Source organism: Salvelinus alpinus, chromosome 19, assembly GCF_045679555.1.
Source record: "Salvelinus alpinus chromosome 19, SLU_Salpinus.1, whole genome shotgun sequence".
Lineage (NCBI taxonomy): Eukaryota > Metazoa > Chordata > Actinopteri > Salmoniformes > Salmonidae > Salvelinus > Salvelinus alpinus.
Window position 1 is genome coordinate 16,416,710 of NC_092104.1, and position 22,171 is coordinate 16,438,880.

Consider the following 22,171-nt stretch of genomic DNA (forward strand, 5'->3'; position numbering starts at 1 on the left):
TGGGAGAGAGCGTTAAATTCCCCCCTGGTATGTTGTGAGTACATGGATTAGACACACTCAAGGCTTCCTGTGTGAAGTGATAGTGAAGAGAGGGAGGGAGAGAGAGAGAATAAAAGAGCGAAAGACTGAAAGAGAGAGAATGAGAATGATAGAATAAGTAGATAGTTAGAAAAACAAAGAGCAGGAGCAGGAGGAGAGAGAGAGAACAAGATGAGAGACAGAGAGAGCAGGAGGAGATGGAGTGCAGGAGGAGAGAGAGAGAGCAGGAGGAGAGAGCAGGAGGAGTGAGAGAGAGCAGGAGGAGTGAGAGAGGGAGCAGGAAGAGAGAGAGTGCAGGTGGAGAGCGAGCAGGAGGAGAGAGAGAGAGCAGGAGGAGAGAGAGAGCAAGAGGAGAGAGAGAGCAGGAGGAGAGAGAGAGAGCAGAAGGAGAGAGAGAGAGAGCAGGAGGAGAGAGAGAGAGCAGGAGGAGAGCGAGAGCAGGAGGAGGGAGAGAGGAAGCAGGAAGAGAGAGAGAGCAGGAGGAGAGAGAGAGGGAGTGGGAAGAGAGAGAGCAGGAGGAGAGAGAGAGCAGGAGGAGGGAGAGAGGGGGAGCAGAAGGAGAGAGAGAGCAGGAGGAGAGAGAGAGCAAGAGGAGGGAAAGAGGGAGCAGGAACAGAGAGAGAGCAGGAGGAGGGAGAGAGCAGGAGGGAGAGAGAGAGGGAGCAGGAAGAGAGAGAGAGTAGGAGGAGGGAGAGAGGGAACAGGAGGAGGGAGAGAGAGAGCAGGAGGAGAGAGAGAGCAGGAGGAGGGAGAGAGAGCAGGAGGAGGGAGAGAGAGCAGAAGGAGGGAGAGAGCAGGAGGAGGGAGAGAGCAGGAGGAGGGAGAGAGAGAGCAGGAAGAGAGAGAGATGTATTATCCAATGTCTAAAACTCAGGGTGTTTCAACTATATTGCTCTTTATACAGTTTTGTGTGTGGGTTATAAACCAAAATATGATTTCGGACACTTTTGCAATTTCTGCATAAACCTTGAAAATCATGACCGACTGCTGTGGCAATCTTCTTTGTTGAAACTAGCTTTTTCAACTCCAATCAATAAAATGGAGTTTTCTTGGAAATGGAGTTTGCGCTCCTTGTCATTTATCCATGCCATGGAGAACGTGTGGATGGGCCTGCCTTGTCTGAGAAGGAAAATAGGCCTGTAGCAGAGGTAATCACAGCCACTCATTGTGATAGGGACTGCAGGTAAAGAGGGGAACTGGGAGAAAAGCTGTGTGTGTGTGTGTGTGTGTGTGTGTGTGTGTGTGTGTGTGTGTGTGTGTGTGTGTGTGTGTGTGTGTGTGTGTGTGTGTGTGTGTGTGTGTGTGTGTGTGTGTGTGTGTGTGTGTGTGTGTGTGTGTGTGTGTGGGGGGGGGGGGTGAGGGTTAAAGAGGGGACAGGGAAAATAGCTGTTTCCCTGATATAGAGAATTGGAGGAAGTAGGGGGTCGTCATACACAGCGGCCCAATCTTCTTTTTACGGACCGACATAAGTGTGTGTGTGAGTGTTTTAGTGTCTGTGTTGTGTGTGTGTGTGTGGAGAGTGAAAGAGAGCGAGCGAGCGAAAGAGTATGACCATATTAGAGAGACATATTTTCTTCAGATTACACAGACCCACAAAGAAATTAGAAAACACATCCAATTTTGATCAACTCCCATATGGAGGTACTGTAGTAGGGGGTCTTCATACACAATGGCCTAATCTTCCTTTCATGGACTGAAGTACACTATATATACAAAAGTATGTGGATACCACTTCAAACTAGTGGATTCGGCTTTTTCAGCCACACCCATTGCTGACAGGTGTATAAAATCGAGCACACAGCCATGCAATCTCCATTGACAAACATCGGTAGTAGAATGCCTTACTGAAGAGTGTGTGTGTGTGTGTGTGTGTGTGTGTGTGTGTGTGTGTGTGTGTGTGTGTGTGTGTGTGTGTGTGTGTGTGTGTGTGTGTGTGTGTGTGTGTGTGTGTGTGTGGGGGGGGGGGGGGTGAGGGTTAAAGAGGGGACAGGGAAAATAGCTGTTTCCCTGATATAGAGAATTGGAGGAAGTAGGGGGTCGTCATACACAGCGGCCCAATCTTCTTTTTACGGACCGACATAAGTGTGTGTGTGAGTGTTTTAGTGTCTGTGTTGTGTGTGTGTGTGTGGAGAGTGAAAGAGAGCGAGCGAGCGAAAGAGTATGACCATATTAGAGAGACATATTTTCTTCAGATTACACAGACCCACAAAGAAATTAGAAAACACATCCAATTTTGATCAACTCCCATATGGAGGTACTGTAGTAGGGGGTCTTCATACACAATGGCCTAATCTTCCTTTCATGGACTGAAGTACACTATATATACAAAAGTATGTGGATACCACTTCAAACTAGTGGATTCGGCTTTTTCAGCCACACCCATTGCTGACAGGTGTATAAAATCGAGCACACAGCCATGCAATCTCCATTGACAAACATCGGTAGTAGAATGCCTTACTGAAGAGTGTGTGTGTGTGTGTGTGTGTGTGTGTGTGTGTGTGTGTGTGTGTGTGTGTGTGTGTGTGTGTGTGTGTGTGTGTGTGTGTGTGTGTGTGTGTGTGTGTGTGTGTGTGTGTGTGTGTGTGTGTGTGTGTGTGGAGAGAGCGAGAGGGAGAGAGACAGAGAGAGAGAGAGAGAGAGCGAGCGAGAGAGAGGGAGAAACAGAGTGAGAGAGAGAGACCCACCTAGTAGGAAAGGAATGCCGTTATGGCTGTGAAAATGACCTCTAGCTGTCAGTGGCCTGAGTCCTAATCTCTGTGTGTGTGTCCACGTGTGTTTCTTGAATATACACCAGCTACCAGGACGAGGTCAAAAGGATTATCTTAAACTATGAGCTGTGACCCTTTTAACCTACTCCCCACCACCATCTCTCCTTTCCTCCCTCGCTCCCATCCTCCCATTCCTCCCCTGACCCAGCTCCACATATGACCTAATGGTTGAAGGAAAGACTATGGCATGTGGGTAACCCTTTTTTTAGTGGTCACCCCTCAAATATTTACGATTTGGAGTAGTTTGCTGCTGAAAAGTGGGCAAAATTATCAGTAGAAAGGTACGGCAAGCTCACTGATGGCTATAAGAAGCATTTGTCTGCAGTTATCTTGGCCTAAGGCTGTGCAACCATGTACTAGCTCCAGGGTGCAAATAATTTTGTCTATGACCTTTGTCTTTATTTTCTACATTAAAATTGTAAACTTAAGTTTACAGAAATAAAATTGGTTCTGCAATGTTGAAAATCCAATATCAAGGTGTGGTGACCCAAAATAAAAAAATAAAAAATTAACATATTTTAGAAGAAATAGGGAATTATTTAAGAAAAAGTACAACAGTGCCAATATATTTGGCCGCAAATGTATAACTCTTGTGGTATACATGATACTTAGACTTATTGAAATAACCTACAGAGAGTAGTTAAAATGAGGAACTTAATTGCTGTAGCCTAATCTCCATGGGGCCGATTCAGTTTTAGGAAAGGTGCGCCGTTCGTTTACACTATACAAGGATCACTCGCCTAGCCACGCTAGCCTCGCCCACATGTGGGTGCTAACAAGCCAGCAAGCAAGCTAGATAGTGCTACGTTTCAACAGCCATTGTCAGCCAATCCAGTAGAGTTTGGAAACTATAGTGAGCCTCAATTGGTCACTCGCAAAGTGAGTGAAAAAAAAAAAAATATCGTTAAGGATTTTAATAAAGTTCAGCTTTCCCCAACTTTAGGCTCGCCCTGTTTAGCTCACTCGCCCATGCTCGTGTTGCTCAACGGTCCCCCACCCAGGTGTGGAAAATGCACTCAATTGTCATACTTGAGTAAAAGTAAAGATACTTTGAAAGTCATCCAGCAAAATACTACCTGAGTAAAAGTCTAAAAGTATCTGGTTTTAACCTCTTGGAAATAGGGGGCGCCCTTTTCACTTCTGGATAAAATTGTGCCCAATTTAACCTTTCACGAGCCTCTACCCCGGGTCCGGGATCACCCCCCACCCCCCCCACACACTGATTAGCATAGCTAGCATAGCTTCACAAGTAGATAGTAGCATCTAAATATCATTAAATCACAAGTCCAAGACACCAGATGAAAGATACAGATCTTGTGAATAAAGCCACCATTTCAGATTTTTAAAATGTTTTACAGGGAAGACAAAATATGTAAATCTATTAGCTAAACACGTTAGCAAAATACACCACTATTCTAACTCCATCAGTTTCTTACTCCTTCAGGTGCTATCACCAATTCGGCTCAACTAAGATATTGATAGCCAATAACCTATAAAAAAAACCATCAGATGACAGTCTGATAACATATTCATGGTATAGGATAGTTTTTGTTAGAAAAAAGTGCATATTTCAGGTAGAAATCACAGTTTACAATTGCACCGACCATCACAAATCGACTAGAATTACTAGATAGAGCAACGTGTATGACCAATTTACTCATCATAAAACATTTCATAAAAATAGACAAAGCATAGCAATGGAAAGACCCAGTTCTTGTGATTTCAGACCATATTTCAGATTTTCTAAGCGTTTTTCAGCGAAAACACAATAAATCGATAAGTTAGCATACCACATGTGCAAACGTTACCAGAGCATCGATTCCAGCCAAAGAGCGCTATAACGTAATCACCGCCAAAATATATTAATTTTTTCACTAACCTTCTCAGAATTCTTCCGATGACACTCCTGTAACATCATTTTACAACATACATATACAGTTTGTTCGAAAAGGTGCATATTTAGCCATACAAAACCGTGGTTACACAATAAAAATACTAGGAAATCAAGCCTCAATATGTCTGACGTCATCTATCAGAGTGATCTAGTTTAATTGAAAGCTAATCATATACTTGACTAAAAAATACAGGGTTGACAGGAATCGAAAGACAAATTAGTTCTTAATGCAACCGCTGATTTACATTTTTAAAATTATCCTTACTTTTCAATACAGGGTTCGCCAAGTGAAGCTATACCAAACAAAATGGCGAAATATGCGTTTAAAATATTTCGACAGAACAACAATTTATCATTTTAAATATTGCTTACTTTGAGCTGTTCTTCCATCATATTCTTGGGCAATGTATCCTTTCTATGTTATAAACGTCTTTTGGTCGATAGATGTCCTCTGTCCTTCGAAATATCCACTAACGATCGAACGGGACCCCAAAACGTGTCCAAAGTTTCAGAGTGCACAACAAAGAAATTCCTCAAAATCGCACTAAACGGATATAAATTGCTATAAAACGGTTCAAATTAACTACATTATGATGTTTTTAACAACTATAACGACTGAAAACATGACCGGAGAAATATTGCTGGTTAGACAAGGATTTGGAATGAGGCAAGTCCGATGTCCTTCACGCTTCAGGCGCGCGACGAGAAAGGGCGGTCCCTATACATTTTGTGGTTTTATAATGGCTGGGATTGTGCAATAGACTCCATTGAAAACGTGATGACGTACAGACACCCAGAGGAAGACGTAGGCAGTGTCGGTTTCTTCATAGCATTCACTGTCGCCTTAAAAACAGACTCCAGATCAGGGGTAAAAATTTCTGAAATCTGAACCCTGTCATGAAAACTGCTGTAGATATTGTTCTGTACCACTCAGAGACAAAATTCCAACTTCTATAGAAACTAGAAGGTGTTTTCTATCCAATAATAACAATAATATGCATATTGTACGATCAAGAATTTAGCACGAGGCAGTTTAATTTGGAGACCCAAATATGCTAATGCGGAACAGCACCCCCTATAGTTGCAAGAAGTTAAATGGCCTCGTACTCTGTCCTAGGTCATATGATATGCATATTATTATTACTATTGAATAGAAAACACTCTGAAGTTTCTAAAACTGTTTGAATTAGATCTGTGAGTAAAACAGAACTCATTTGGCAGGCAAACTTCCAAACAGGAAGTGAAAATTCTGAAATGGGTCTCTGTGAAAGGCATCGCCTATTCAATTGCCTTGTATTTATGGATCTGTATGCACTTCATACGCCTTCCACTAGATGTCAACAGGCAGTAGAACGTGGAATGAAGTGTCTAGCCTTCCCTGGGACCGAATGAGAGCCTTTGGAGTGACAGGTCAGCCATATTGGCAGTATTCGGCTACGCACTTAGGTTTGTCATATCGTTGCCTGCAATGCGTTAGGTAGACACGAAGAAATGCTCCGTCTGGGACGTTATTGGATATATTTGTCAAAAACATCCTAAAGATGGATTCTCAACTGAGTTTGACCAGTTTATTCGACTTTTATTATCACTTTTTGAATTTTTTGTTCATGCGTAAAATCTTCATGGGCACGTGCGCTACACCATGCTAGCCAAAGTAGCTAGTTCGACAGAAGAAATGGACATTCTAAAACAAAACAACGATTTATTGTGGAACTAGGATTCCTGGCACTGCATTCTGATGAAAGTTCATCAAAGGTAAGGGAATATTTATGATGTTATTTCGTATTTTTGTGGACTCTTTGGACTCCAACATGGCGGAGAATGGCTGAGCGCTGTCTCAGATTGCATGCTATGCTTTGTACTAAAGTTATTTTTTAAAATCTAACACAGCTGTTGCATTAAGAACCAGTGTATCTTTAATCATATGTGCAACGTGTATTTTTCAGCAAAGTTTATGATGAGTTTTTCTGTTAGATTACGTGGCTGTCTAAAATTTCTCTGGACATTTTGGTGCCATTTGTGACCATGGCTGCAATGTAAAACCCCGATTTGTAGCTATAAATATGCACATTTTCTAACAAAACATAAATGTATTGTATAACATGATGTCATAAGACTGTCATCTGATGAAGTTGTTCAAAAGTTAGTGATTAATTTTATCTCTATTTGTGGGTTTTGTGAAAGCTATCTTTGCGGTGAAAAAATCGCGCTGTGTGTTGGGCTATTGTGGTGAGCTAACATAAATATATGTTGTGTTTTCGCTGTAAAACATTTTAAAAATCTGACATGTTGGCTGGATTCACAAGATGTTTATCTTTCATTTGCTGTATTGGACTTGTGATTTCATGAAATTATATTATATGATATCCCTGTGGCGCTAGGCTAGGCTATGCTAGTCAGCGTCTCTGATGAGGATGATCCCGGATCCGGGATGGGGGGTCCGAGAATAGCCAACAAAGATCTCAGACACGGCCCAACCCAAGGGGGGGCGCTAACCCAGACAGGAAGATAACATCAGTGACTCAACCCACTCAAGTGACGCACCCCTCCTAGGGACGGCATGGAAGAGCACCAGTAAGCCAGTGACTCAGCCCCTGTAATAGGGTTAGAGCCAGAGAATTCCAGTGGAGAGAGGGGAACCGGCCAGCCAGAGACAGCATGGGCAATTCGTTGCTCCAGTGCCTTTCCGTTCACCGTTAACACTCCTGGGCCAGACTACACTCAATCATAGGACCTACTGAAAAGACGAATCTTCAATAAAGACTTAAAGGTTGAGACCGAGTCTGCGTCTCACATGGGTAGGCAGACCATTCCATAAAAATGGAGCTCTATAGGAGAAAGCCCTGCCTCCAGCTGTTTGCTTAGAAATTCTAGGGACAATTAGGAGGCCTGCGTCTTGTGACCGTAGCGTACTTGTAGGTATGTACGGCAGGAACAAATCGGAAAGATAGGTAGGAGCAAGCCCATGTAATTCTTTGGAGGTTAGCAGTAAAACCTTGAAATCAGCCCTTGCCTTAACAGGAAGCCAGTGTAGAGAGGCTAGCACTGGAAAAATATGATCAAATTTTTTGGTTCTAGTCAAGATTCTAGCAGCCGTGTTTAAGACTAACTGAAGTTTATTTAGTGCTTTCTCCGGGTAGCCGGAAAGTAGAGCATTGCAGTAGTCTAACCTAGAAGTGACAAAGCATGGATACATTTTTCTGCATCATTTTTGGACAGAAAGTTTCTGATTTTTGCAATGTTACAAAGATGGAAAAAAGCTGTCCTTGAAACAGTCTTGATATGTTTGTCAAAGGAAAGATCAGGGTCCAGAGTAACGCCGAGGTCCTTCACAGTTTTATTTGAGACGACTGTACAACCATCAAGATTAATTGTCAGATTCGACAGAAGATCTCTTTGTTTCTTGGGACCTAGAACAAGAATCTCTGTTTTGTCCTAGTTTAAAAGTAGAAAGTTGGTAGCCATCCACTTCCTTATGTCTGAAACACAGGCTTCCAGCGAGGGCAATTTTGGGGCTTCACCATGTTTCATCGAAATGTACAGCTGTGTGTCATCCGAAATAGCAGTGAAAGTTACCATTATGTTTCCGAATGACATCACCAAGAGGTAAAATATATAGTGAAAACAATAGTGGTCCTTAAACGGAACCTAAAACGGAACCTTTATAAAGTGTTGAATAAACATTTCTCCATCCCCCATATCAAACACTCACAAACTGAAAATATATGTGTGTACATTGCACAATCAATTGGTGAGAGAATGAGCCTCAAATATCACATTCATTTGTACATATCCACTGTATATCTCACAAGTGACACTGACTTAATACAGTAGAGTGCCATTATTTTTATGTTAAGTATCAGCAGGTCTTATTATTTTATATCATGCCTATTTATGAGTGCCTTTTAATCACTTGTGCTGTGTCTTTACAACGCTTACCTTTTACTTAATTTCTGATATTCTCACGTGTGAAATTCAATTGCATGAACTATTTGTTTACTTGCGTGGTGTGCTGTGATCTCCCAGACTGGCATGGACTACATTCACTTGAGAAAGCTGTTGTCATTGTTGTAAAAGCTGAATTTATAATAAAGAACATTTGATTATATTTTGGCCTGTCTCTCTGCCATGGGATTATAGAACTATGCTTTTGACATAAACTGAATTGTGGCCAAATTGGTTCCGGTTTCAGTCAAGACTTTGTTCACATTCTTGGTTGGTCAAACAAAAACACCCTGATGATTGGTTAAAAATAGCCTCCCACAATACTTTTACATTTTAGTCATTCATCTTAAGATAGCTGGTGGGACAACCACATATCACAGACTTAGAAAGTACATTTTCCCTCAACATCGTAGCTATCATTAGAGTCAGAGCTAGAAGGGGGGAGTGCTAGCAAGTGCAAGTGCTAGTTAAGGTTGGTTTTTTTGGGGTCGGGGGGGGGGGGGGGGTCGAGGTGAGGAGGAGGATTATTTAAGATACTGTTTGAAGAGGTAGGGTTTCAGATGTTTTTGGAAGATGGTGCCAGGACAAAGAAGAGCTTGGACTGGGCTGAGCAGGAGCTGCCATCCTGTAGCGGTGTGAGTACCAAGAGACCCGAGGTGGCAGAATGGATTTCTCGGCTTGGGGTGTAGGGTTGGAGCATAGCCTGAAGGTAGGGAGGGGCAGTTCCTCTTGCTGTTCCATGTGTAAGCACCATAGTCTAATAGTGGATGTGAGGTTTGACTGGAAGCCAGTGGAGTGTGAGGAGGAGCGGGGTGACATTAGAGAACTTGGGAAGGTTGAAAACCAGACGGGCTGCAGCATTCTGGATAAGTTGCAGGGGTTTGATGGCACAAGCGGGGAGCCCAGCCAAGAGCGGGTTGCAGTAGTCCAAACGGGAGGGGATAAGTACCTGGATTAGGACCTGCACCGCTTCCTGTGTGAGGTAGGGTCGTACTCTACGGATGTTTTAGAGCATGAACCTGCAGGAGCGGGTCACTGCTTTGATGTTTTACAGAGAACGACAGGGTGTTGTCCAGGGTCATGCCAAGGTTCTGTGCACTTTGGAAGGGCGACACTGTGGAGTTGTCAACTGTGATGGAGAGGTCTTTGAGTGGGCGGCTTTCCCTGGGAGGAAGAACAGTTCCTTCTTCTCAAGGTTGAGCTTGAGGTGGTGGGCAAACATCCAAGTTGAGGTAGCTGCCAACCACGCAGAGATGCGTGTCGCCACCTGGGTGTCAGAAGGGGGGAAGAAGCAAAGTAGTTGAGTGTCATCTGCATAGCAGTGATAGGAGAGACCAGGTGAGGATATGACGGAGCCAAGTGACTTGGTGTATAGAGAGAAGAGGAGAGGGCCTAGAACCGAGCCCTGGGGGACACCAGTAGTGAGAGCATGTGATGCAGGCACAGATCCTCTCTACGTCACCTGGTAGGAGCAGCCTGCCAGGTAGGATGCAATCCAAGAGTGTGCAGACCCTGAGACAACCAGCCCTGAGAGAGTAGTATCGAAGGCAGTGGATAGATCTGGGAGGATGACAACAGAGGAGAGAGTCAGCTTTGGCAGTGCGGAGAGCCTCCGTGACACAGAGAAGAGCAGTCTCGGTTGAGTGACTCGTCTTAAAGCCTGACTGGTTAGGGTCAAGTGTTTTGGAAGGAAAAGAAAGAAGGGATAGTTTTTGAAGTCAGATGAGTTGTGTTGGTTTCTTGAGGAGGGGAGGAACTCGGGCCATTTTGAAGTCAGAGGGGACACAGCCAGTTGTCAGGGATGAGTTAATGAGGGAAGTGAGGAATGGGAAAAGGTCTCCAGAGATAGTCTGGAGAAGGGAGGAGGGGATGGGGTCAAGCAGGCAGGTTGTCGTTCGGCCAGACCTCACTAGTCACAGGATGTCACCTGCAGAGAGAGGGGAGAAAGAGGTCAAAGCGTAGAGTAGTTCTGTGTGAGTGAGACCAGTGGACTCAATAGGCAGAGTGAATGAGTACTGGATGTCGTCAACCTTTTTTTCAAAGTGGTTAACAAAATCGTCTGCAGAGAGAGACAAGGGATGGGGTGGAGGACTAAGGAGGGAGGAGAAGGTGAAAAATAGTTTCCTAGGGTTAGAAGCAGAGGCTTCTAATTTTGAGTGCTAGAAAGTTGCTTTAGCAGTGGATACAGAGGAAAAGAAGTTAGAGAGGAGGGAGTGAAAGGATGATCGGTCCTACGGAAGTTTAGTTTTCCTCAATGTGAGTCATAGGATGCGGAAAGGGAGGAGAGTAGGGTCGAAGAGGCAGAATCAGGGGACAGGAGGGAATAGGATTTAGCAGAAGGGGGAGATGATAGGACAGAGAAGGAGAGCGTAGTGGGTGAGAGAGTGAAGACTGCAATGGTGCATGACCATCTGGGTAGGGGCTGAGTGGTTAGGGTTGGAGGAAAAGGAGACAGAAAAGTAACCAAAGTAGTGATCAGAGACCTGGAGGGGGTTTGCAGTGAGATTAGTAGGCGAGCAGCCTCTAGTAAAGATGAGGTCAAGCGTGTCTTGTGAGTTGGAGGGGATTGGGAAAGGTTGAGGTCAAAAGTGGCAAGGAGGGGAAAGAGAGATTTGGAAATAAATTAATCGAAGGCAGAAGTCGGAGATTGATGTCGCCAAGTACGAAGAGCGGTGAGCCATCGTCAGGAAATTAGCTTATCAAGGTGTCAAGCTCATTGAGGAACTCTCCAAGGGCACCTGGTGGGCGACAGATGACAACAATGTTAAGCTTAAATGGACAAGTGACAGTGACAGCATGGAATTCAAATTAGGATATGGACAGGTGAGAGAGGGAGAAAATAGAAAATCTCTACCACGATGACCAGATGCTCTCAGACTATGAGAGAAAACATAATCAGATGAAGAAAGAGCAGCTGGAGTAGCGGTGTTCTCTGGGGTGATCCATGTCTCCGTTAGGGCTATAAAGTCAAGGGACTGAAGGGCAGCATAGGCGTTCTTGACATCAGATCGGGCAGTTCCAAATGCTGCCAGACACCCCAGAAAACACCACACCCAATTTCATCAGGGAGTTTTTGTTAAATTAGTTTTTCCTGTTTTAAATGAGTTTTTCCTGTTCATTTATCTAAAGCAATCCCTTTAAATACCGAGTAACTTCAATTTTAACTTAAATTTGAATGTGATCGGCACAATCTTAAAATGTAGCCTATGGAGAATGCCTTCAGAATGGAGATCAATGAAAGATAGTCATCAAAACATATGCGTATTGATCTCCGTTTCAGAATTCATGCATAGATTTAAAAACATTCCGATATTTCACAATAGGCTATGTATGTTAAGGGAAGTTTTAGTTGAACCCTATCACTTGTGAATATGTGTTTATGCAGGATATTTAAAAAACTGTGTTTGATTCGTTCTGAAAATTGCCACATTCAGTTCTTCAGTCCATGTTAATGTTGGATTATTAGTGTACATGACATGTGATTATAATAGGGAGAATAGTGTACAATAGTATATCTTGGTCTATTGCCAGCACTGACAATGGAACTGTGTTTTTGTATACATGAACGGTTTGATCCTCAGCAATAACCACACCTCTGTGAAGGCGTACAGAGGACGCAAAGGTAAACGAAACAATGTAATTAAATGGAATGATATGAAATATATACAGTATTATACAAACTGAAGGGAATTAACTAGTAAATATGCAGTTAAATGTGTTACCATTAGGCCTACTAATGGTCGATACTAATAGAAATAGGAAACGGAGAAAGTCAGGGTAGGTCTATGTAGGCTAAACATTCGAGGGCGCCAAAAGGTTTCACTCATTGCGAAAAAGTCCATACAATTTTAATTCTGCATAATAGCACAGAATTTCATCATCTTCACTGTCAGAAAGTTGATATGTTGATAGGGTTCAGTTTTGCTGACATGTGACTGTGTTCGGGTCTCGTGAGGCTCAGTTGGTAGAGTATGGTGCTTACAACGCTAGGGTAGTGGGTTCGATTCCCACAGGGGACCAGTATGAAAATGTATGAACTAACTAATTTAAGTCGCTCTGGATAAGAGCGTCTGCTAAATGACGTAGCCCTGGGGGACTAGTTTCAAATGTTGAGAGCTTGGAACTATGGAGTTATTTATGTAGAAATGTAGTTATTGACATAGGGAAAGGAGATACCTAGTCAGCTGTACAATGTACAATGTACAGCTGCATTCAACCGCAATGTGTCTTCCCCATTTAACCCAACCCCTGTGGATCAGTCTGTTCAATGTTTTCTACCTATATAGTGCTCTAAATACCCAAATTCATGTTAAGTTCAAAAGAATACAATCTAAAAAATGCGGACACCTTTCAAACCAATGAGGATTCGCAACTTTAAAGTCAATGATTTCAGAAAGATTTCATATTTTTGCAGATAGAACCTTATAGTACCATGCTTTCGATGTTTGTCTCCAGCGATCATAAGGTAAATAGATCTAAAACAACCCCCTTATCCAAACGGATTACTAATTTACCTATAACTCTTATCAATAGCTTTTATACATCTGGAAATTACAGTGCATGGAGAATGGCGTTATTTATATCAGGAAAAAATGTATTAGATGTTGTTCCACTTGGAACTGACAGGTTGCTCAGCCTAATTAATCGATTACGAGGGAATGAAGTCAAGGTCAGAATACAGTATATCTGTATACACACCTCTGCCACACCTCCATTTTTCTGATCTCCACCCCTAAAGAATATTTGGCTGGCACATGCTCTGGCACATGCGTAAATTCAAGAATATGTATAGAGAGAAAAGTTCCATATACGCGCGCATATCTCGGGTCTGAATTTCCCCATATGCACAGTTCACTAGGTATGATTGAGGTCACTTTCTAACATTTAATAGTATCTAATTGTGTTCTATACTCCCTCTAAAATAAATATCTCGAGGGTATTTGCCATAAGATGTTTTCATAGCCTCTTGGGTTCAGTATGACTTCTTTGTTCCTCTTGTAGGCTGGTTTTCCTGGTCTCCACTACGGGGCGTCTGGGCGCTGCATTGTCCGCAACAAGTTGGATGTCCATCCGCTGCTGAGGGTCATGTCATAATGAAAAAAGTATGCTTAAAAATCGATTATCTTCAAAATCATGTATGCGCAGGGCTACAAACGTGACAAACAATATGTATTTTGTTCATTCTAATTACATTCTGAGAAAGCACACACACACACACACACACACACACACACACACACACACACACACACACACACACACACACACACACACACACACACACACAGTTGGTCCAGATTGTAACTCGATTCTCGGTCTCTGTCCGTTTGCTCGGTAATTAAATAGCCTGCTCAGTGCGTTTATCAGTGTGATCTGACAGTGTATCTCTCGGTCCCTGTCCCAGGCTCCTTCTCTCCGTGCAACCGATGCATTCAGCTGCCACACAGTAATTGAATTAGATCGGTTGGGAGGGGAGGGATCTTGTTTTGTTAGTGTGACGCCCATTCAAAATTCTAACCAATGGGACTATCCTCCGGTCGGCTGTAACCGAACCCACTCTCTGACAGTCAGCAACGAACTGCCTTTGCTCTCACCTTCCGTCTCGTCTCGTCCGGTTGAATCTAAACATCAGGTGAAAGAAGCACATGAATCAAGTGTGTTTTATTTTTTCTCTCCAATGGTTATATATGAAGAGAATGCTGTGGAATGCTGCTATTTGGGTTCCGGGCAAACAAGCTGCCCTACTGTCACCCAGCAGCAGCAGCGCATGAGAGAGGCTCGAGGACGGACTCCTCCCCACCTACCCGTGACACTTTCAAGACAGCGCTGAGAAAGGATAGCAGCCTTTTTCGGCCAGTCTGCGAACAGAGCAGTGAGACAGAGTTACGTATAAACGTCTTCACTGCAGCCGGGGGTTGCTATATGGCTTTCCAAAGTTTCATCTCTGAAAACGTTGACATGTGACAGACTCGAGCTAAAGCGCGACATTGCTTCTTTTCGTTTCTCATTATTGGACTTGGACCTACCCTCTGCGCTGTTGATTCCCAGCGAACAGTCCTGACACGGATCCAGCTCAGCGCATGCCATGACCTTACAGAGACTGCTGTATTAGATGGTCATTCTAATCAACGTTTTATACATCTGACTGCATGTATTAATATCCCTTTTTGTACATTTGTGTGAAAAAGTGTCTGCCCAAGGAGTGATTTGTACGTATCCTGGAGCCGTCAAAGCTGACGTCCCATGAACACATAAAACTGGACCCGGACACTGAACCTGAGCGAGATGCACTACACACAGCGACACTAGCATTTGATAACTTCACCTGCTACCGTCGTCCATTCATTTTAACCAAGTGACCAGCAAGGCGTCACCTATATCGCAGGTTGCGCTATCAAAGCCCCTCGCACGTAGGGGTGTAGGAGACAGCGATATTCTGTTGTATTGAATTGTCCTGCCTATTTCTGTCATCCATAAACTGCGACAGAGGAAAGAAAAGGCACACAAATGTAAACGAAAGAAGGCATCTCTCTAGCTGAAGTGTACCTAGAACTGACAGATCGTGCAGTCACCCCGCATCGAAGAGGAATACGTGCCGAACTTTGCTGTTGTGATGTTGAAAGTGGAGATGGTGCTATTTGTCTTTCTGGTGCTATGGATGTGTGTATTCAGCCAGGAGCCCAGCTCCAAGGTGGTGGCCGACCGGTATGCCGTCTTCTGGAACCGAACCAACCCCAGGTAGGTGCCACTCAGAGCGGCCAGTGGGGCCGAAGGGAGTCGATGTTGTCTCTGTGATCTTCACACTGGCCGGGGCGGCTCGTAGAGATCAATACGTTTCGAACGATCAAATGTGTATAGACAAATGGCACGGTGTCTTTTATTTAAGGTATAGAGTAATGCTTATTGAACAGTTCTCTCTGATGGGATATAGTTCTATTTCCCAGAAATGTGGGTAGGCTGTTGGTACAACAGAACACAACCTGTGCGCACAGGTTGAATATAGGCTAACCTATTTTGGATACAATCTACACTGAATTGTTTTCAGTCAACCGTAATCAAGTCAAGTTGATCAAATCCAGAATATTGTTATAATAAGCCTATGAGATGGGTCACCCGAAAAGCGCACGGTTGGAGAGTAATCTTTTGCGTGTTCCAGTATCTGCATTCCGTGTTTGTGAATCGATTGGGCGCTAGTGCCTGTCTTTGAATATGCCCCGGGTTAAATCATGGAACATTATTTGTGGGTTAATTCGAATGGTTTTGTATTAAAGCCTACCGTTGGAGTATGTAGAATAATGCGTGGACCATTGCATTGCTTGTATGGCTTAGGCCTACAACGTATCTGTAGCCTACATCTCTCATCTTTGAATGAGCGGAATTCAACTCAGCAAGTGCTGTCATTTCACGGATAAAATGGCACCATGATTAACCCATATTTCCTATTTCCGAGAACAGCAAGCGCGCGAAAATATTACAATTTAGATGTTGCATATGAGCGGGAAGCGCTGAAGTCTGTACGGCGTATGTTTTGTCACTAGTTGTAGGCCATGGGCACATTTGTGGGTCGCTCTTCCAATTCAGAAGCTTATAAGAAATCAATAATAGGCCTACTTAACCAGGAATAAAGCCTCGCTATGCTGATAGGTTGCACTTAATTTAGTCGTTTAATCTCTTGTCTTTTAATTTGATCATGATATGCGCTGTTCACAAGGGATTTATCCAATCCACTTGTTGTTCTTATTCGGAAAACATGTTTTAATCCAGTGAAAAAGCTCCTCTGTAATGTTTCCCGAAAATGTTCTCACCGACTTTGAATTACATAATTATGCAATTATTATGATTCATAGGTTTAAATGGTTAAATCATTGATATTTCATTAATATGAACATACTGTAATTCAATAGGAGGTTGACCGGTTGTGAAAGCAGCAATTGTTGCTGCGCTAAAGTCATCTACTTCGTGTGAGCATAGCATACAATGTAGGTATTGTCATACAGTCATACACTCAAACATTAAAACAAGTTGATAATCAATATATGAAATGTAGAACGTATACACAGACTTATTAGCCCATGACCAGAATAGTTTGGCAACCGTGAAACATTGATAGTTTACATTGAAGGACAAATTTGTAAACAAACCAATGCCCACATTTTGCCACAACTAAACCCACTTAATTGATTTATTAGATATCACATTATTTAAGTAGTTGATATCATCAAGCATTGTGAAAATACATATTTTTTATGTGGAATTTAAATTTTTTGTGATTGTATAATTTAAAATAGCATTGAAGTTGATTGAGAGAGAAAACAGACTGCATGTGGGCAAGTTTCACATAGTTATCTAGTATAGGATTAAAACGTGGTGTCTATTCTTAATCATATTCTTGAAAATATATTGAGTTGTAGGGTACAATGAAGCACCCATGTATTAGTTTTACATAGTGAGAATAAGGTCAGCGGAGGGTGACTTTTACATTTCCTTGAGGCCATAGCATACAAAGTGTAGCTTTTGACATTTTCCAAATACAGAGGGTCATACTGTACATGTCATATCAAATTTTCTAGAAAACTTAACTGCAGCCAATCATACTTCACATAGTCAAACGTGTATTTACTTGTCATATTTAGCTTATTTCATGTGTTATTCTAATTGCAAAACAGTATTTTACTTTCCGTATGACTATATATTAACCCTAGTCTGAATTTTTCCAATTAAGTTGTTGCTGTTCACTCACTCAACTGCCAAAATGATTTAGTATTTGCTGAATGGATCACCTAAGCTTATTCTCCAAAATCATACAAAGTATTTTATTATAGCTACTTAGACATTATTTTATAACTATTTATATTCATTTGGAAGTTTCTGAAAAAAGATTAATGATGAAAGCAATTAGTGGTCAGGGTACAAGCGTAGGGACCTAGTTGAGCTGGGGCTGTTCTAGCCTTAGACTAGGTATCCCTAGTGCTGATACACTCCATCATGGCCGTTGTGGTCCAGCTCTACACTCCAGCTTAAGCCAGTTGTTTATTTGTGTGCCACTTTGTTCAACAGAAGTAACACAAATTTGAGCTCAATCTGATGTGTTACGCTGATAGACACAGTTTCATTAGGGTGCACATTTTTCACAAAGACTTTGACTGGCGGCTCTGTGGACCGCTTGATTTACTCCAGATGTGCTGACAGTTTGCTTACTTCCAGTGGAAGAAAAAATTAAGCTACAGAAATTAAAACGTTTGAGTAAACTTACTGTAAATCTCGAGTTGAGAGTTGAAATTGAAGGAAAGCAAAACAGAACTCTGTGGAGACGTGAGCTAGCTCCAATAGTGTTGAACTTGTGAAATGGAGTAATAGGTTGTTTCCCTCGTCTTGTTTCTGAACTCCTGACTAGCCCGAGGACAGGAAACAGGCTTTAATAATGTTAGTCATCTTCTTCTACTTACACTAATCAAGTTTGTTTGACTCTCAACTAGTGTTGGGTGGTATCCAGAGGTTCACACCTTCATACGGTTCCTGTACCATACCAGGGTAGGCTATTACTAGCAGTGCACACAAAGGCCGCTATTCCTTTCCCCCATTTTTTTTTTTAGGATGCAGGGATCTTGATCCAGGAGGGGATTGATTGTCTCTGCTGTAACCATGAAACTTTCTCTTGCAAGCAAGTTACATTAGCAAACCCTGTAGGGCAGAGTCAGAAAACTAGAACGACCGGAAAGAGAGGACAGGAGAGCAAACGTTTTGTTACAGATGACTCAGTAAATAAATATGTATTCTCTATATCTGTATGAGCCGGCTGTGTTGTAGGGTGTATATGAAGTGTATATACCTCTCCATCAAAGCTCTATGAAGATCCCAATCACCAGTAGGCTGATGGTCAACCAGATTCACAAACAGAAAACAATCAAATATTAGTCCCCAGAAATCATAGTCCCTTGTTATCTACTAGTGGAGATGTTTCTTCTTCACATGACTGAAAGTACAGTTCAGTGGTGCATGGTAGCAGACTGGAGGCTCTCCTACAAGGTCTGTTGACTCAAAGTGAAGAAAGCATTTAGATACTTCACACCTTGGGCAGGAGACCGGGAACCTTGAAACTGCTTAATTACTCTGCTGAATCTCTCTCGCTCAATTCAATTTCAATTTAAGGGCTTTATTGGAATGGGAAACATATGTTAACATTGCCAAAGCAAGTGAAATAGATAAATAAACATGTCTATATACTCTTTTTTCTCTTCTCTTTTTTCTCTCTTTTTTTCTCTCTCTCTCTCTCTCTCTCTCTCTCTCTCTCTCTCTCTCTCTCTCTCTCTCTCTCTCTCTCTCTCTCTCTCTCTCTCTCTCTCTCTCTCTCTCTCTCTCTCTCTCTCTCTCTCATTCCCTGTGATTATTTCTAATGTCCTTGATGGAAAGTGTTTTTCTCCAAGGATTCTACCTATTATTCACTGTTTTTCTATCTATCTTTCTTTATCTCAGTACCTTGAGTATTTAGTCACTTTGTTTTTTCTAAGGAGGTTCCTGCTGTCCTGCTGGTGAGAGCTCTTCCTTCAACTCTCCCCTCTCCCCCGTAGCTGTAGGCCACTCTGTCTCTCTCTCCCACACTGGTGACCAGAAAATGAATGAATACAATTAGATATTTCAGGAGTCCCTCCATGGACCCAACTAGTGCTAGCTAGAGAGGTCACGCACGCACACACTCACAGAGACCCGCAGGCACACACACACACACACACACACACACACACACACACACACACACACACACACACACACACACACACACACACACACACACACACACACACACACACACACACACACACACACACACACACACACACACACACACACACACACACTAACACTAACACTAACACTAACACACACACACACACACACAGAGAGATAAATAATACAGCACAGAGCTAGCCTGAGTCTGCCAGAGAACTTTGAGGTGTGTGTGAGAGAGAGATTTACAAAAGTACATTTGGACTGAATGGACTGAACTAAAATGGTATTGACTCCAAACCCGATCTGCTGGCCTCACTCATAGCTTTCAGGCCGCTCTGTGCATGTCTCTGTGCTATGTGAAGAATGGGCCAGGAGGTCACCAGGGGCTTGGTCCCTCTCCTCCACACTCTCGCAAACCTCTCATAATTACGTCTCTCCCGGTTGGACTTCTCATTGCCTATCACTGAGCCACGGGACGTAACAAACTATCTGTCGCTGTGTGTGTGCTGACTGTGCACTAACACAGACACAGTACATATTCAGACTGTAGAGGGAAAACCGGTCTCCACACCCCGTGGTCTCTACCGTAGCCGTATCCAGGAGACTCGTCCAGGGTTCAAAACCCAAAACGTCCTTGTTTATTTACATTACTTATATTTTTAGATTACAATTCCTTGTCTTATTTAATAGCATATTTACTTACATGAACGATTTTAGATAAAATTCCATGTCCAATGTAATAGTGGATTTTAGTTGAGTTTTAAATGAATTTGACCTCAATGCTGAACACACATTCACTCTCCTCTGCCCTGTTGTTCTTTTTCTATACCCTCAGACTTATTTTCCATCAGTTGGTTTTCTCTCTCTCTCTCTCTCTCTCTCTCTCTCTCTCTCTCTCTCTCTCTCTCTCTCTCTCTCTCTCTCTCTCTCTCTCTCTCTCTCTCTCTCTCTCTCTCTCTCTCACACCGAAGGCTGATTAGTTCTCGTTAATGACCTCTTGCTCTGCCGTTATTTCATCCCTGCAGCGTCCGCAACAGCAGGGTAGACTCAACAGAAATGGAAAGAGAAAGCGAGAGAGAAGGGAAAGAGCGGGCGTTGGAGGGAGAGAGCAGTAGAGATACAACGTACAAGGTGTGACATATTATTAAATCAAACAGTTGCCTGAAGGATTCATGAAAAAACATGACCTGAGAAGAGGATCCTTTGTGATATGAATGTGAATGACTTTTTTCAGGCTAAATAGCATTTACTGCTTTTGGACAAAGCCTGTTAACAGTTCATTTATATTGACCCAATACATTAGTGTTAACTTTTCCTGAATTACATTTTGTTCCGTAGTGCCTACTATTTGAATTCCGTATTCATACAAGCCATCCTAATATCTTTCCAAATTAAAGAGCCTTTTGAGAAAACTGAACAAAGTGTTTGAACAAGTAACCTGTGTATTTTTGACTGAACTTATTATGTGGTCATAACAACAGCTTCATGTTCTACCTCTGAAGTGTATCCATGGTGGGCTGTTATAGTGTTAGAGAGAGGAGAACATAGCTCAGTAAAATAAGTGTGGGTGGATCAGCTGTTCTTCAGTGAGCGCTGGTCTAGAACAGAGGGGAAGGCCTCTCGGTTTTGACCCTGTCCGAGCAGCGGGCAGAACACGCAGCTTCACCGGGGTCTGTGGATGTCTTTCACTCCTTGGAGGTTAGATTATCTTGTATATCATTGTGGAAAATATGCATTTCACTGAAAAAGCTACACTTTTAGATTTTTTATTTGCAAATTTGATTTGTTTTTGTTAATTTTGTGTTGGTTGATTTTTATGTGGAAGTTAATTCTGATACATTACTGTCCCAGTTAAAAAGTCATATACATCTAAGAGAGCAGGAAATATTTCCCCAAATTATTTAACAAAAGTTCTACCATTTGGGGGTTTGGGTTGTTGTTGCACTGGTAGGCTATATATAGATGGCTGTACTGTACTGTGGCCCTAACTCATTTCAATGTCCAGCTTTTTACTTTGTTTTGAGGTTTAATCACTCCAATGTCATGTGCAGTGCTGAAACTCCACTATCGGCCGGCCCATCTCCATTCAGCTGCCCACTAATCCCCAGCTTTCACAGCAACACTATAGCTTTACTTAGAAACAAGAAAGTATTAACCAGCTTACGCAACACCCACTTGTGTCCGATCGTATACTATACTTTTATAAAATTCTGTCACAACAATGATAAAAATAACTTTTCCCTGTCCGGTTTCCCTGAGTTTTGTCTTTATTTCCCCCAGGTCTGAGTATAGTTTCTGTGTTTCAGGGTTCTCTGAGGTATAGGAGAGAGGGGATCATTTTAAAGGTCTTTGGTGTACTCTTTCAAAATGGATTCTGGACCAGATCTCCCTATCCCAGCTCTAACCATTACCTATAGCTCTAAAGACTACAAATGAATCTGGACCAGTTCTCAGGGGTAGATGTTAGATGCAGTTTATCGTTAACGCATGCTGTCTTTTTTCCTTGTTTCTCTAGAGCTCTGAATTACAATTTTAGGAATATGTCTATTCTATGCGTTATATGTCTATGGGCATTATGCGTTTGTCTGGAGCTGTAGAGGCCCTCGCCCCCCGTCCTTGCCCCTACCCTTGGTCTCCCCCCCACCACCAGCAGAGTACACGCCCCCAACCTCTACCCTCCCTAGCAGAGTTCACCCCCACCCTCCTGCCTAGCAGAGTACCCCCCCCCCCCCCCCCCCCCCCCCACACATTTTTTGAGGGGTAGGTCTGGAAGCAGCTGGTAGTGGCATGGAGTGAT

At 42.7% G+C, this 22,171-nt stretch overlaps 1 protein-coding gene across 2 annotated transcripts in view; it reads left to right on the forward strand.

Moving 5' to 3' along the window:
• The first annotated feature begins 14,208 nt into the window (after positions 1–14,208).
• Positions 14,209–22,171, forward strand: part of LOC139545063 (ephrin-A5-like) — a 224,852-nt gene continuing 216,889 nt past the window's right edge. For both annotated transcript variants that reach the window (XM_071352439.1, XM_071352440.1), the window contains exon 1: positions 14,209–15,384. In XM_071352439.1, the coding sequence (XP_071208540.1) occupies positions 15,260–15,384 (125 nt within the window). In that variant the 5' untranslated portion in view covers positions 14,209–15,259. The remainder of the gene's footprint in view (positions 15,385–22,171) is intronic.